Source organism: Bacillus rossius, chromosome 6 (assembly GCF_032445375.1).
Source record: "Bacillus rossius redtenbacheri isolate Brsri chromosome 6, Brsri_v3, whole genome shotgun sequence".
NCBI classification, from domain to species: domain Eukaryota; kingdom Metazoa; phylum Arthropoda; class Insecta; order Phasmatodea; family Bacillidae; genus Bacillus; species Bacillus rossius.
In genome coordinates, this window is record NC_086334.1 from 54,095,252 (window position 1) to 54,110,145 (window position 14,894).

The 14,894-nt window shown below is 35.5% G+C and overlaps 1 protein-coding gene across 2 annotated transcripts in view; it reads left to right on the forward strand.

Moving 5' to 3' along the window:
• The window catches only part of LOC134533199 (uncharacterized), a 43,425-nt gene extending 36,629 nt beyond the window's left edge, over positions 1-6,796 (forward strand). For both annotated transcript variants that reach the window (XM_063370575.1, XM_063370576.1), the window contains exons 7-11: positions 1,898-2,051; positions 2,176-2,300; positions 2,515-2,617; positions 3,801-4,036; positions 6,194-6,796. In XM_063370575.1, coding sequence (XP_063226645.1) covers positions 1,898-2,051; positions 2,176-2,300; positions 2,515-2,617; positions 3,801-4,036; positions 6,194-6,317 — 742 coding nt within the window. In that variant the 3' untranslated portion in view covers positions 6,318-6,796. The remainder of the gene's footprint in view (positions 1-1,897; positions 2,052-2,175; positions 2,301-2,514; positions 2,618-3,800; positions 4,037-6,193) is intronic.
• Positions 6,797-14,894: the final 8,098 nt, after the last annotated feature.

The following is a 14,894-nucleotide window of genomic DNA, read 5'->3' on the forward strand; positions in this document are numbered from 1 at the left end:
ATAATGCACACAAAAATTTTTATTCCCATGTGAATTTAATAACAAGATTAGGTAAAATTGAGAATACAGTTATAATAACAGTATAAAAATAAAAATATATATAATACTCTGTTAAGTCATTGCAAAGTGTAAATTAAATTAACTTCTATTTATATTTGTTATTGTAAACAACTTGAACTACAGTCTAATAATTGTAATTTAAAATGGGTAAGTTTTTGTTGCGGAAAACTAGGATTATTATCGACTATCACATAAGGTTGCATCGAGAAATTACCGTTTAAAAATGTAAAAATGTTGCTTTATTTTGTTCACTAGATAATCGGCAAAGTAATCGTTAAGATAATCGCCGATTACAATTAATCGTAAAGTACCCATAATCGCCGATTACGATTCATCGGTATCCGCATCGGTGCACCACTAATTATTTTAATACTTTGAAAGTTCACCATCAATTTAATTTATTTCCATTATTGTAATATTTTCTTTTTATTCCTATATTTTAAAGGAGGGTGTATGTAGCTTTCTTTAGATAATTGCTAGATTAATATAGTAAATTTTAGTTTTATTAAGGGTTCTATATATTATTTAGAATTATTTTTCACTAATACATATTACATTTGCAATAGGTTGGTGTGTTTGCTGTAGCTTGAAAACTGTACTAAACCTTTTAATTTGTTTTGATAGCCTCTTTAAAGACTGAAACATTATGCCAATGCATTTCTTTGTAAGCATACAATATAAACATTGAGGAAAAAAAATACAAATAAATTATTATTTTTCAGTGTTATAAACAATAAATTGTTGAAGATGGAAGTCTAGATACAGGTTTTTTAGTGCTTTTTTGTAGCTGAAACAATAAATATTTTATTACTGAAACACCTCATAAATAATGTATGAATAATGTTTATTTTATTTTTGAAGTCAGAACCGAGGACCGAGAACCAAGAACCGATTTTTAAGAACCGGTACCGAACCGAGAACCGGGGAAAAACAGGAATTGACCCATCAGCCATCACTAGTTTAAGCATTGAGCGAATACGTTCAGTGTGTAATTTTGTTAGGCATGACTAATAAACCCATTTACTGTAGAGCCTTTCAGAGATTACTCACTATGCAGTTACCAACCTTCACTGTCCATATATCATATTGTGTTGTGTCTTTATCATAGGAAATTTTTTTCTTTGATGTGACTTTAACAACCTGCTTGGCATGTACTCTGTACTATTATTTTTTGCAAACGTTTTGTATATGGAAATATGTTTTAATTTTGGTTGGGATCATATTCATATTCAGTAAAAACTTTTTTAATAGGTTAGTTTCTCCCTTAAAAATATAAACTTATCTAGAAAACTTATTAAGAGAGTCAAACATAGTCTGTTCATACATCAAGGGCAAAATAATTGGAACTTATAAAGCAAAAGATCTAAACTATGAACTTCTTGTATGGGTTTTTCATTGCTGTGTATTATCACAGGGGTTATAAACCGTGATTATATTCTAAGGTCATGCCCGAAGAGCAATCTTGATTTCAACTTTTCATGATTTGTTTGAAATTTAAAAAAATTTTAAAAAAAAAACATTCCAGGGTATATTTTTTTTCTTGGACCTACTAAATGCCAATGTCAATTCTTTCCCTTATCCCCTGAATGTGTGGTGCTGTGGATCCTCCATCTCAAAACATCTTTGTTGTTTGTAAGGTGTAAAGCCATACCCAAATAAACAAACTTATCTTATGTAATGTTAAATTTTGTAGTAATGACTCATGGCAAAACTTTGCATCAGTATGCTGTAAGTGAATTTTATTTTCCCGTAGATTTACTCAAAAGATTCTGAATGAAACCTTTAGTTTTACCTTTATTTTTTTATTGTTTTATTTGAATATTTTTGATCTGTTCAGTATTCTGGGAGTGACGCCCTTCTGTACCGATGACGACATCAAGAAGTACTACAAGCGCCAAGCATTTCTGGTTCATCCCGACAAGAACAACCAACCAGGAGCTGAAGAAGCATTCAAGATTTTGGTGCATGCATTTGAGCTGATTGGTGAACCAGTGCGTGAAAATACTTATCCTGTTTTTATTTGTTTTCGTATCATGCATGTGTAAAGTAACATTTATGCATTCCTTACTTTTTTCTGTGAACACGATAATAATGGATGTTTGTGCTTGCAATCAGGAGAGAAGGAAAGCGTACGACAGACGAGTTGCCGAAACGCAGCAGGTTGAGCAGGCCTGGAGTGAGTTGAGTGATCTGCTGTCTCAGCTTCATCAGAAGATGGAGTATGCTGCTAACACCATACGGTAGGATGATTTATTTATTAGATTGTTTTCCTTGGTGTGAAGAGCTTTACATTATTATTAATCTGATGTCAAGTACTTTAGATTTTTGTGTGTAGCTCTTTGGTTTCTGTGTTATTGTTTCTTACCGAAATCTCACATTTTAAAAATGAAATGAGTTAATACTAAAACTTAAAATCTGGTCTCTCAGTGATCTGAACATTATTTGTTGTAACAGGTGCACGAACTGTGGCAAGCGCCATCGCCGTGTCAGTGTGGACCGCCCGTGCTACGCTGCTCGAGAATGTGCGCAGTGCAAGATAAGGCATGCTGCAAGAGAGGTAACTGACTGTTCAGACGTTTATTATTTAATTACCATATGTGCATTGGGACATGGTGATGATTCATGCAGTGTAAACATACCGTATTTACCCATGTATGGGTCACACACATAATACCAATTTGTTTTTATATTACATGTACTGTGACCCTAATGCAAATTTTTTTCATTTTGGGTAAAAAAAAAAAATTAACATTGCACTGTGTAGTCGATTATATCGGTAAATTACTAGTCTGTGTTGGTTTTTAATAAATATTTTACAAGTATATACTTTTTAATTAAAAATAGCTTTGCGTCGTTCCAAGATGTATGCCGCCTGTCGCACGACTACTCGGCTGCCTCTGGTCAGTTGCATGGCTGTCGCCAGTCTTGATCTTAAATTCGGCAAGAGGGGAGCGTCTAAAAATAAACCAGAGACTGCGAAAGAGAAGTGTGCATGTGTGTGAGAGAGACTGCGTGAATGTGGCCGGAAATTTTTTTTTACCATGTTCTTATTTTATCACGGTACTGTATGTGTAAATTTACCAATATTTTTCTTAACAAACTATTTCAAATAAAAGCTGGACTTTAATAAGTTCATGTACACAATCAAACAAGCACCATTTTCAGCTGTTCAAAATCAAAGCTATTAATAGTGGCAAAGAAACATTAATAAGCTCAAGAAAACACAAGTACTTTATTCAGCATTTTAAACAAACAGATAATCAAAGTTGTTCCATTGTTTTGCATTTTAGTCGTTAGCAATATATCACAGAAATTTACCAGAAGTCTGTTGTATTTTCATCGCCTCGACGGGGGGTGGGGGGGGGGGGGAGGAGTAGAGTTATGCTTTGCATGGTATATGTGGTTCTCTGTGCTAGTTAATTTGCTGAAAACTTGGACCAACGTACCTCTAAAGTAACTAGTGGGTTTTTCTTGGTCATTTATCAATTTGTAAATTTTTGCGCCCATGTAGTTTTTAGTTGGATAAATGCATGGTTGTAAATTTTAATGTTTTTCAGATGTTACTTCAAAAAGAATTGTGATAGGTGTGATGTGTTTTATTTTTTACCTCTTTATCATTATGCCTTTACTGTTGGTGCAAGTCCCCAGATTAATGTTTGGCTTGTGCTATGTTAAGAAGCACTGATGAAACGGCCAGGACTGTGTGAATGTGGAGCGTGTATCCACGTGTGCCGCGGCAGGGCGACATCTGGGCGGAGAGCTCGATGCTGGGCTTCCTGTGGCACTACTACGCCTGCATGGACGGGGCCGTGTACGACATCACGGAGTGGGCGGCCTGCCAGGCAGACAACCTGCGCCACCTGCGGGCCAACACGCACAACGTGCAGTACCGCATCGTGCTGGGCAAGCAGCAGGCCCAGGCGCCGTCGCACCACTCGGGCCGCCACCGCCACCGCGCCGCCCACGACACCAGCAGGTAGCGCTTCTTGTAGTCCGTCGTACTCTTCTTGAGGGCCAGATATCATTTTTGAAACTAATACAAAGGCCAGACACATATTTGTTAATACTAAATCAGTCGAACAAATACGCATGCATTAATTCGACATGCTGCGTGTCCAATACGACTATAATATCATTAAACTGTCAGCCCCTCCCATCATAAACAGAGTGCTCTGAGGCAGACGTGGACTCGGCAGGCGGGCGGCCATTATCTCCATTGCCAGGGGCAACCACCTGCCTGTACAGGTGATGGGTATTATTACCAAGAATGCAACACCTGCTCCAGACAATTCCATGAGATATGTACAGGGTGGGCTGAAAAAGTGCAAGAGTGGAAAGGAATAGAATTTAGGTGCTCACACTATGGACCTCAAGCCTTATTTTCAGTTCATATATTTTATCCCAGCAATACAACCCAGAACAAAAAATACATTTTAAACACTTCAGAAAATTAAGTTAATAAGTTACTTCTTTAATTTCATTTTCTTAGCGCGTTGCCGCAGCAGCATGTTGTGACAATCGAGCAACGACTAACTCGCACCATGCAGTTACCTTACAAAGTCAAAACAAAGGGAGGCAAGCCAGGCAACCCCACGGGCCAACTGACCAATCACAATACAGAATCCAGTACCTAGCCATATAGGGAAGGTACTGAATAAAAAAGTTTCTTTCTAAAAGTCTGGAAAGACATATCACACCAGCTCAAGGCTTACTCTGATTGGCTGGCGAGACTGCGCCCAGCAAAAGTTCCAGTTTATTGCTGTGCACTTGTGCATCCACGTGCTGGATTTTTCCAACAACGCACTAACTTGAGGCGTGAAAAATAACCTGCCGGCGACAGTGTGTCGCGCCTGTGTTTTTCCTTTCTTTGAAAACCTAGAATGTTCTCGAATGTTCCATAGTCTTACTACCCAGAATATGCCTTAAAATTTCAACAAAACATAATTAATACATGTTTTAATTGTAAGTAATCAAATAAACGAAAATACTGTATTTACTCGCATAATCGTCGCAGCAATTTTACCAAATTTTAAGGAGAAAAATTGAGGTGCGACCATTATGTGAGGAAAAATTGAAAAAAAAAAAAATTTTTTTTTAAGTAAAAATTTTTTGTGAATCGCTTGAAAATGCTAAATTAAAGAAGTTAATATCTAGGTACATGGTATTATACGTAATATTTATTTACAATACGCGCAAAATAAACAAAACAATTTTTGGTTACAAGAAGTTTGGCAAAATAAAAATATAGTATAAACACGACATTGCGAAAAAATCATTAAACAAAATACATTTATAAAACACATTCAGTCTGAACACTCACCAAGTTTATCTATTCATTTTCTGAACTAAATTCTGATGCATCAGATTAATTTGCCAGGACGTCAACGTCATCTTAGTCGCCGCTATCGTCACGTGTTATTCAAATTGTCTTTTTGTTTTCGCCATTCACGGACAAGTTTTTCACTTACTGAAAATTCTCTTTCCGCGGCCCGATTTCCGTGCTCTTTCTCCAAATGTGATTACGCGCAACTTGAAAGCGGCAGTATACGAATTGTATTTACCCATATTTTCACAAAATGAACTTTCTCAAACTCTGCAATTACCGGTACTTTCCACTCCAATGCAAACAAGATAAAACAATGGCGTCACAGCATCTTATCTTCCACACACATTCCTTTCTCCCACACGGCCAATTAGGACATGCCGCTCAGGGTTGGACCAATGAGAAGCGCCACACGCCACGTGAAAGCAGGCTGTTCCATTGTGTTTACGGCTGTTCCGATCGCGCCACACGCCACATGAAAGCAGGCTGTTCCATTGTGTTTACGGCTGTTCCATTCGCGCCTCGCGCCTCAGTCGCCGTCAAATTAGGGTGCAACGATTATGAGGAGAATCTTAAATACCAAATTCATTACCTCAAACAATAGGTGCGACTATTAAGCGATGGCAACGATTATTCGAGTAAATACGGTAATAAAAAACACTAAATTCAGCTTTACACCAAACCTAACCCAAATTAATAATATTCACTACCAAAAAAATACTTTTGTGCCTAGGCATAATAAAAGAAGCATTAATAAAATAGTACGGGGCAACGTGACAAGCTGGCGAGAGCACTGTTGTGTTGTGGCAGCGAACCGGACCTGGAGGACTTCCTGAACAACCTGTACAGCCAGCCCGGGGGCGCCGCCAGCGAGAGCACCGCCAGCCACGCCTTCCAGAGCCGCTGCCGCAAAAAGGGCAAGCGGAAGAAGTGATGGAACTAGCGTGTGTTTGGCACCGTACATGTAACAAGTACTTTACTGCTGCAAGGCTCCACAATTATCCTACAGTTTTTAGCTTTGCAAATGATGAAACTAGTGTCAGTTGCATTCAGGTGAACCCATATTTCACAGCATGGAAAAAAACGTAGCTCTGTACCATTCAAAATTAATTGCATCCATTTTAATTGAGCAGTAAAGTGCCTAAAAGTTTGGTTTTCATGTCAGCTGTTGTGACTAGCTTATAAGATCTCGTGCGTAAACTTTTTTTTTGTTACTGATATTATTTCAAGTGATGATGCAGGAATGCTGATTTTGTGTGCATTTTTTTTTATAACATGATTAAGTGGTTTTAAAAATGATTTTCTGCTTTTTCCATAGTTAAATGTAGTGTCAATGAATTTTCTATTAATCATTTGTAACATTTCATGTTTTAAGGATGTGTACGAATACTTAAATATAGTGATGAAGCATAACCTTGTTTTATTTCTTTGACACCACTACCCACTTCCTTTTACAACATCTCATAATATGAAAATAAACACCCAGAGTTTAAAGAACACATTTTTAAATTAGTGTGCACTGATTCTGTATGTTTCAGAAATTTGAATTGAAACATTGAAAGTGCCATATTTTTTTTTTACAAGCTGAAAACATCATCCCATTCCACATGGTGACATTTTATCACACTAAAATAGCCCTAGATAGCCTAGACCATTTGACATCACTACCCTCTTATCAAGTTGAAGGGTATATAACTGTGTTTGGCCTTAAACTTTAACAATATCTCTTGTTTCGCCTTCATTTACTGGCAGTACTGAAGGAAATACATCTACAAAATGAATACACACAGGAAAATCTGGCATTCTCAAGGTCTTTAATCCTAGCACACCTTCAACAATTCTTAGCACTTCATTTTCTAACAGTCAGAATTTATGACACTGTTTTTCTAACTGAGGCAAAAAAAAAGTGATCAAAAGTCAGGTAATGCAACAAAAAGGATAAGGGTCCACTCAAAATCTTGACAAAACTTTGTATATTAACTTTTGTTTGCCAGTACAATAAGTATTAAAGAAAACATAATGATGAATGCAACTTTCTAAACAAAGTATTTAATAAAAAACATTAACCGTACACACAAATATAGAAACATAGTTAAGGCACATGTTCATTGTTTATTTTCTTTCAGGCAGAGTATTGTTTTTACAAAGTTATTATAAACAAGTAGATGAAATAGTCGTAAAATGACTCTTAATCCAGAGTGCCTTCCAGGAATGCCAAGCAGTCCGCTGAATCAATGGCTGAATCAATATCCCTCCTTTGAAGGGTTTTCTTCTTTGCTTGGGCCGTGAACTTATAAGCCTCTTTCGCCAGAGACTCTATAAATAGTTCCTGCAACAAAAATACTTATCACTCACTGTACTACTACAATTGATTAATTTTTACACAATTGATTAAATTTTATAGGTTTTTAAAATGCTAACATATCCTTATTATGCAAGCATATTAAAAAAAAAATTAAAGATCAGAAAAATTCTTCATTTTCTTAACACACACACAGAGATGATGCCCAAAGCTGATGAGTATCATAGTTGAACTAAAAATTTTAACAATTTTTTTCAATTGATACTTATTTTAAAAAAAGGAATTATCAATTTTTGAATTATAAATTTTATTTTTTTTTTAAATCTGAAAACACGATAAATGATTTCCTAATGATAGGCATTTAAGCTGTAAAAACTGAATAGATATATATTATAATTTTATATAATTTTTAAAACTTCATATATGCAGCAGTTTGGCAGGGCAGTGCTGTTTTAGTGGAATAAAATTTCAATTTGGTTTGCATTGTGATCAGCACTGCATTCTTTTGGCCAAAACAAATGACATGAACAAATCATGCCTGAAGGATGTGTGCACACACACTGACAAGCAAGAAATTGCCAACTCTGCATTTATTTGTGAATCCAAATTTCTTTCTAATGCCATTACAATGTAATACATATGGCTAGTGTGTAAAGGAGCGACTGACTTACTGGAGGTGCATAAATAAACAAAATTAATTTTATCTGCATCTAGAATTAATACATGATTTGCCAAAGATGCATTAAAATATTTAAAGTTAAATACTTATCAGTAAACATTTGTTCAAAATATAGGCTGGTTTTACACTAACATAACATAACTGTAATTTACTTTACCATTCCCTTCATAAAAATATATACATATATATATATTTTTTACATCTTTGATTTTTGGTTTATTATAGAGAAGTATTTATGTACGTCTAATTCCATTTGTAGAAAGTTTGGCAAACAATTTGACAATTTTAGTATATTCACAAATGTTTTTAGGTACAAATTTCCATTTCCGGTGTTACTGTAACTGATTTATTAGGTTTCCATTTTGAGTTGAATGTATATAAGATGTGCGGATTATGGTTATTTTTTTGAATGTGTAAAATGTAATACATTTATCCCTCACTTAGCACGACTAATTCATTCCTAAAAATGCCTGTGTTATTCGAAATCGCGTATTCTGAAGCATTAGTTTCCATAAATAGCAAGGCTAATTTATTTAATGTGTTCAAAATTGTGTAGGAAAATATACTTTACGTAATATAAATGCATTGAATAACACTGAACTATAAATATGTCGCACCATTTATCTTTATATGCCTCCCATTGCACTTTGTATGACAAATACGACACCGCGTAACGGGAAATACCTATGTGGTTATGTACTTTATCGTCAGTTGGCTGGCGACTTTCCCGCCCGGGCTTGACCTTCAACTCACGTTGCACACCTTTCCAAACCATCCTTTACTGACAGTGAAACCGATATTACTGTCCGGATAATTGCATCTAATTTTTTCAAAAATTAAAATGCTTATTGCGTATCACCACCTGGTTCACACCAATCCTGTCAGGCCAATGATTATTATTTTCTTTGCAACATTCATTTAACAACCTTTTCCATGTGAATCATCTGTTCATTTCTGTTCCAGTATCTAATGTCAAATATATATTTCCGCCAGTACAACCAACAGCATCAGACTTATATTAACTTTTTGTAAGAGTCCTTATTTCGTACGATTGTGCGCACAGTTGACTTTCTTTAAAACTAAAGTGTGACCAACATAAGCATGGCCTTTATGACAATCTGCGCACCGTAATACTTCTAGTTTTGTCTCAAATTCTTGAACACAATGCTTGATGCATTATGAGTGATCAAGCACGTACAGTTACCAGCAGCTAAATGGGCAGACGTTGCTTTTGTTTGAGTGAATTCCCTGCCACTGGCTAGACTTGAGTTCACGGCCCGGTTTGTGGCCAGGCGACAACGGTACGGCACGGCGGCATACGCGCGGATGTAAAAACATTTGGTCCTTTACACTCCATAGCCGCAATTTAACTTGCCATAGCTGATGTTTGTACAACATCCGATAGCGTTGACAGACCTGCGCGCACATCTCTTCCCCCCTTGTTTGGCTAACTGTATCCCACGGCACATCTGTTGTTTACAGAAGTTGAAAGAGACTTTGTGGTGCCGTGCTCAACTTTTTTTTTGCCTGCCAAGATTTCGTGCTAACTGGAATTTACAGGCGTGCTATTCAAGACTGGGGCAGGAAAATTCACATTGCGTTAAATGAATCCGCGCAATCTGAATACATGCTACGTGAGGGATAAGTGTAATGTGTTTATAGTGATTTTTACTAATTAAAGATTGTGTGATTTTTCATATTCATTTCAATCTTTGACTGAAATCTAGTGCACTATATTTTTTCACGTGCATTTTAATATTTGAGCACACCACTTGAGGTACCGATGATAGTAAGTCTGAAGAAAGGTGAGTCTTTTATAGATATTTTTGTGTAATTTCTATGTACAACAATGCAGTCAGCTATGGGTTTCCGAACAAGCTGACTTGATTACACAAAGCTCTGTCAGTATGTGTCCTATCCTTAGTTCCCAAACAAGAGCAGTATTATGTTTGCTTCAGGCTGTGCACTCGGCTGCTGATTTTTAATATTATTTTGTTGTGGTTCAGGTAAGTTTATTTTGAAGTGAAACTTTTTTTGCCGATGGGGTATGTTATGAAAATTCCAATCGCTTGAGGGGAAACTGCTAGGTACATGGTGGGGGAACCAGGAGAGGAGATGGCACAGCAAAAACTTTTGGATACACTTTTGCATATTTTTGCACGTTTGCACACATGCTCACTTTTGCACACTTACACATTGTGCTCTTTCCATATTGTGCATCGTGCATTGCCCACTAGCGCATTAGAGCATTTGCACACTTGCATGTGCACAGTTGTTTATTGGGGGTGGTGCGTCGAGCTATCCAACTCCAGAGATGTGATGATTATTGGAGCAGCCTTGAGCGGGCTAAAGTCCGCCTTACGGGAAGCCACCCCGACTTCAGGGAGTATTTGGGCAGAGAGAACCAACGAGCTTTGAGCTTATTGTTGTACACCATGCCACGGGACCATCTTCACAAGAAAATATTGTTCTTATGTATTATTAATTTAATAACTTGAGTAAATCAGTATTGTTTAATAGTGTAAAGTATTTTTTTATTATTTGAGATCATACCCATATCCTTACTATTCTTTATTAATATATTTTGTTCAATAAAAAGATACTAACAATTTATTTCTATCTACACCTAATAAACACACAATTTTTTTCCCATTGTAAATGTATTTTTAATGAAAACATTGATGAAAATAACTATTTAAATTATAAAAAAGTAGTGCCACAACATATTCGAAACCGGGCAGCATCGTGTACACAATATAGGTAATGCTGTTGTAAATATACTGTTACAAATGCGAGAGACAAGGCCGTGATGCGCACAAGGTTCAGAGCCACTGACGTCCCACGCTGTCCATTGACATAAGGAGTGCCACGCGTGCCTGGCCGGATTACAAGGGTCCTCGTTACCCCCGTCCCCCCTCGCACATTGTACCGCCTAGTGCTGTTATCTCAATGGGTAAAGAAGGGCTTAAGCAGCAACGCCGGCCTCCGCAAGTGTTCCGCAAGTTCCGAGAGTTCGGAGCCGCCACGAGTGAAAAGAAGTGCAACATTGGCGAAGAGGGCGAGACTGTGTGTGTGGACGGGCGAAGTAAGGGGCGAATGGTAATTTCATTAATATTGCAAACTACTCCTGTAAAAAATAGTTTTCATGCTTTTGTTGTTTTAACTATCAACAAAGTAAGCATCGTTCAGCTTAAAATCTTGTGAATGTTTTGCAGGCTATACAAAAATAACATTTTTCCCGCAGAAGTCTTAGTGATTAGACTTCTGTGAAGCATACAGGCTAATGGGTGAGTTACTGCAGAACCACGACATTAATTATCACAGCTTCTTGCATTCCAAGCTGAGGCTCAATTTTACAAGTTCATAGTCTGCATCATTACAGATCTGCCTCCCATTCTCAGTATGAGTTTGTGATATAACATAATGGAGAGGCTTAAATTCTAGGAATATTGTGTTTGTTTAGCAAATTAAAAATGAATAAATATTGATGAAAAATTATTTAAATTGCTGGCAATTAAAGCTGAAATTACAATAGACTGTCGCCTCTGTCTGTCTCATCAATTGTGTGACTTGCAACTATTCAGACAGCCAAAAAAGTTCTATCCTGTCTATCAAAAGCTTGGCAAGCTCTAACTTTTGACGGATGGATTAAATCTATGGTTTAGTAGCACTAGTCAATTGTCAAAAAAAAGGCCTCACGAGTTTGTATTTTTTTGTTCAGATATTTTGCAATAACAATAGGGTTGTAGAAACTTGTGTGCAATCAATTTAATACCTAACAACTCTGATGTTTTACATGGCCATTATGATACAATACGTAGCAGGGTAAAAGTTCTGTATCACGTATCCAAGTTAATCTCTTGATCCCGGTGGCATAAACCTGTATGCATTGATCCTGTGATATATGATACTTGCTGTTTTAATTTAGTATGTAAAATATCCTGACCCAACAAAAAAATTTATGGTGTAACAATGAATAATAATTGTACAATGAATATTAAATAGATTTTCCTTTTTATTCAACTTAAGATTTTAATTTATTGTTATATCACAAGTTTTTTGTTATGTGCTCTTTTGACGTAGGCTATTAAATTAAAAAAAAAAGCATTGATGTACCACAGGATAAAAATTTATAGGATCCTGCCATCAGGATCAAGGGATAAACTTGGATATGTGATACGGAACCTCTACACATAGAGGAATACAATGTAAATAGCAAAAAAACATCTACATAAAATAAATCTCGAAGAGAGAATTGTGGGTAAATATGTAGAGTCGCGGTATATGCGAAAAAAAATGCTAAAAATCGGAAAATACTTTTATTCTATGCTCTTTCACTTCCTCTTTTCAATAAACCCGGCGGATATAAGAAATTCCAAATACTTTAGGAGATATCGAATTTTTATTTTCCATCACAATACTGACCATTGTTGCTTGTTTACGTTTATGATTTTTTTTATTTTCGCGACGTAGGTAGAACGACTACATCATTTTCTACTAATGGCAAAGGAATTGTAGCCGCCTCTAACGTAGGTGAGTTTTTAACGTTTCAAATTTTAATGTTTTATTTGTTGCGCAAGTAATAAGTAAAAAAAAAATTACGTCAGTTCCTACCGTTCATCCTTTGTCCCGGTTTGTTAGGTCAGGTTAGCTACATTATAAATACTTTGAAACTAAACCACCATTAAAATTAATTTATATTATTTTTAATGTCTGCTTAGTTTGAAAGTATTTATAATGTAACTGACCTGACATAATCAACCATTTTAATTAATTAGGCATTCACGAACGGTAAATCAAGATGCACATAAAGTTCGCCATTCCCGATTACAGCAGAACAATTTACCTTCGGCCAACCTCTGGTTTATTTATTAATATTTATATTTCTCTGTTTATTTTAATGTAGCTATACTAGCCTAACTAACCGTCCATAGTGTTTTAAAGTGTTTTAATGTAGCTAACCTAACATAACATAACTATAATAATAATATTTTCAGATTTTAATAGATACTCCTAAATAAGCAACAATGTAGTCGTTCACCTACGCCGCGGAAAAAAAAAATCATACTCGCCTCGTAAACAAGAAACAATAGTGGCCGCCTGAATTCACAGGTATTGTGATGAAAATTTAAAAATTTTATATCTCCTAAAGTATTTGGAATTTCTTTTCTCCGCCAGTTTTAATGAAAAGAGGAAGTGAAATAGCATATAATAAAAGTAATTTCAGATTTTTAGAATTTTTTTTTCGCAAATACCGCTACTCTACATGTTCAAAAATAAAAAATTCCATATCTCCTAAAGTATTTGGAATTTCTTATCTCCGCCGGTTGATTTGAAAAGAGGAAGTGAAAGAGCATAGAATGAAAGTATTTTCGGATTTTTAGCATTTTTTTTCGCATATACCGTTACCCTACATATTTACTGAATTGTGGATTGTCAGCAGCGCTTAATAAAGAAAATATTCTGATGGACGGATGAAATAATTTTGTAAATTGCTTGGCTAGGTGCTCAACATTGACGGACATAGAAGTGATGAATGATCGGATAGCAACAGGCTATTGTAATTCTGGATTATATCTTGTAGCCATTTTTATAATGGTTTTATTTTAAATACTTTTGAAGCAAACAATTTCCATGTATTACACTGCCTTCCTGACTACTGTATATTTCTGAATACAATGGGAATTACAATATACAGAAATAACATTAGCAGTACTAAAAAATTACATATTTGGGGCATATTAATTTTTTTTTACAAACACTGTGAAAATAAATTTAATCATAGGTTTTTACCGTAGCTTTCGTAATGAGGAAAACTGCCTCTTGACTAGCGAGGTTAACGTCTGGATCCATTTTCATCAAATGTTTGATTCTAGCCAATGGAAGTTTAAGCATCTTCTCAGATTTTTCTTCCTCCGTGTCCTGGTAAGCATGTGTTGATAATCCATCTGTGTCATCATGAACGACTTCTTCTGAGTTAAAGTTTAAATCATCACTCAAAATATTAACACTTCCCTCGCTTTCCGCCATGTAAATAAAACAAACGTATAGATAAACAAATGACTACGCTTTTAAAGCATCATGGGTAGGGAGCCAAACGATACATCGATGTTTTCAAAACATCGATGTATCGTTCATGAAACATCGATGTTAGCATCGATGTTTTGAAGAGCGATACATCGCCGATGCATCGACGAAAAAGTCGAAAAACATCGACATCGTTCATCATTAAAATTACCCTAGTTTTTTATAATATTTAGCTATCATTTCATGAATATTTATTGAATATATAAAAAACATTACTATACGACATTTAGTTTTCAAGATACAATTTTTTTAACTGTCTATACTTACTATAAAAACCTAAATTTTTAAGTAGGTATCAAAAATGTAAATACTGAACTATTTGGTTGATTTCAGTATTAATTTTTTACAGTACTTTAAGGTGTGTAAAATCATTTGGAAAAAATAAATACCGTTAAAAAAATTTGTTTACATAAGAATTTTATTTAAATTTTGAAAAATATAGG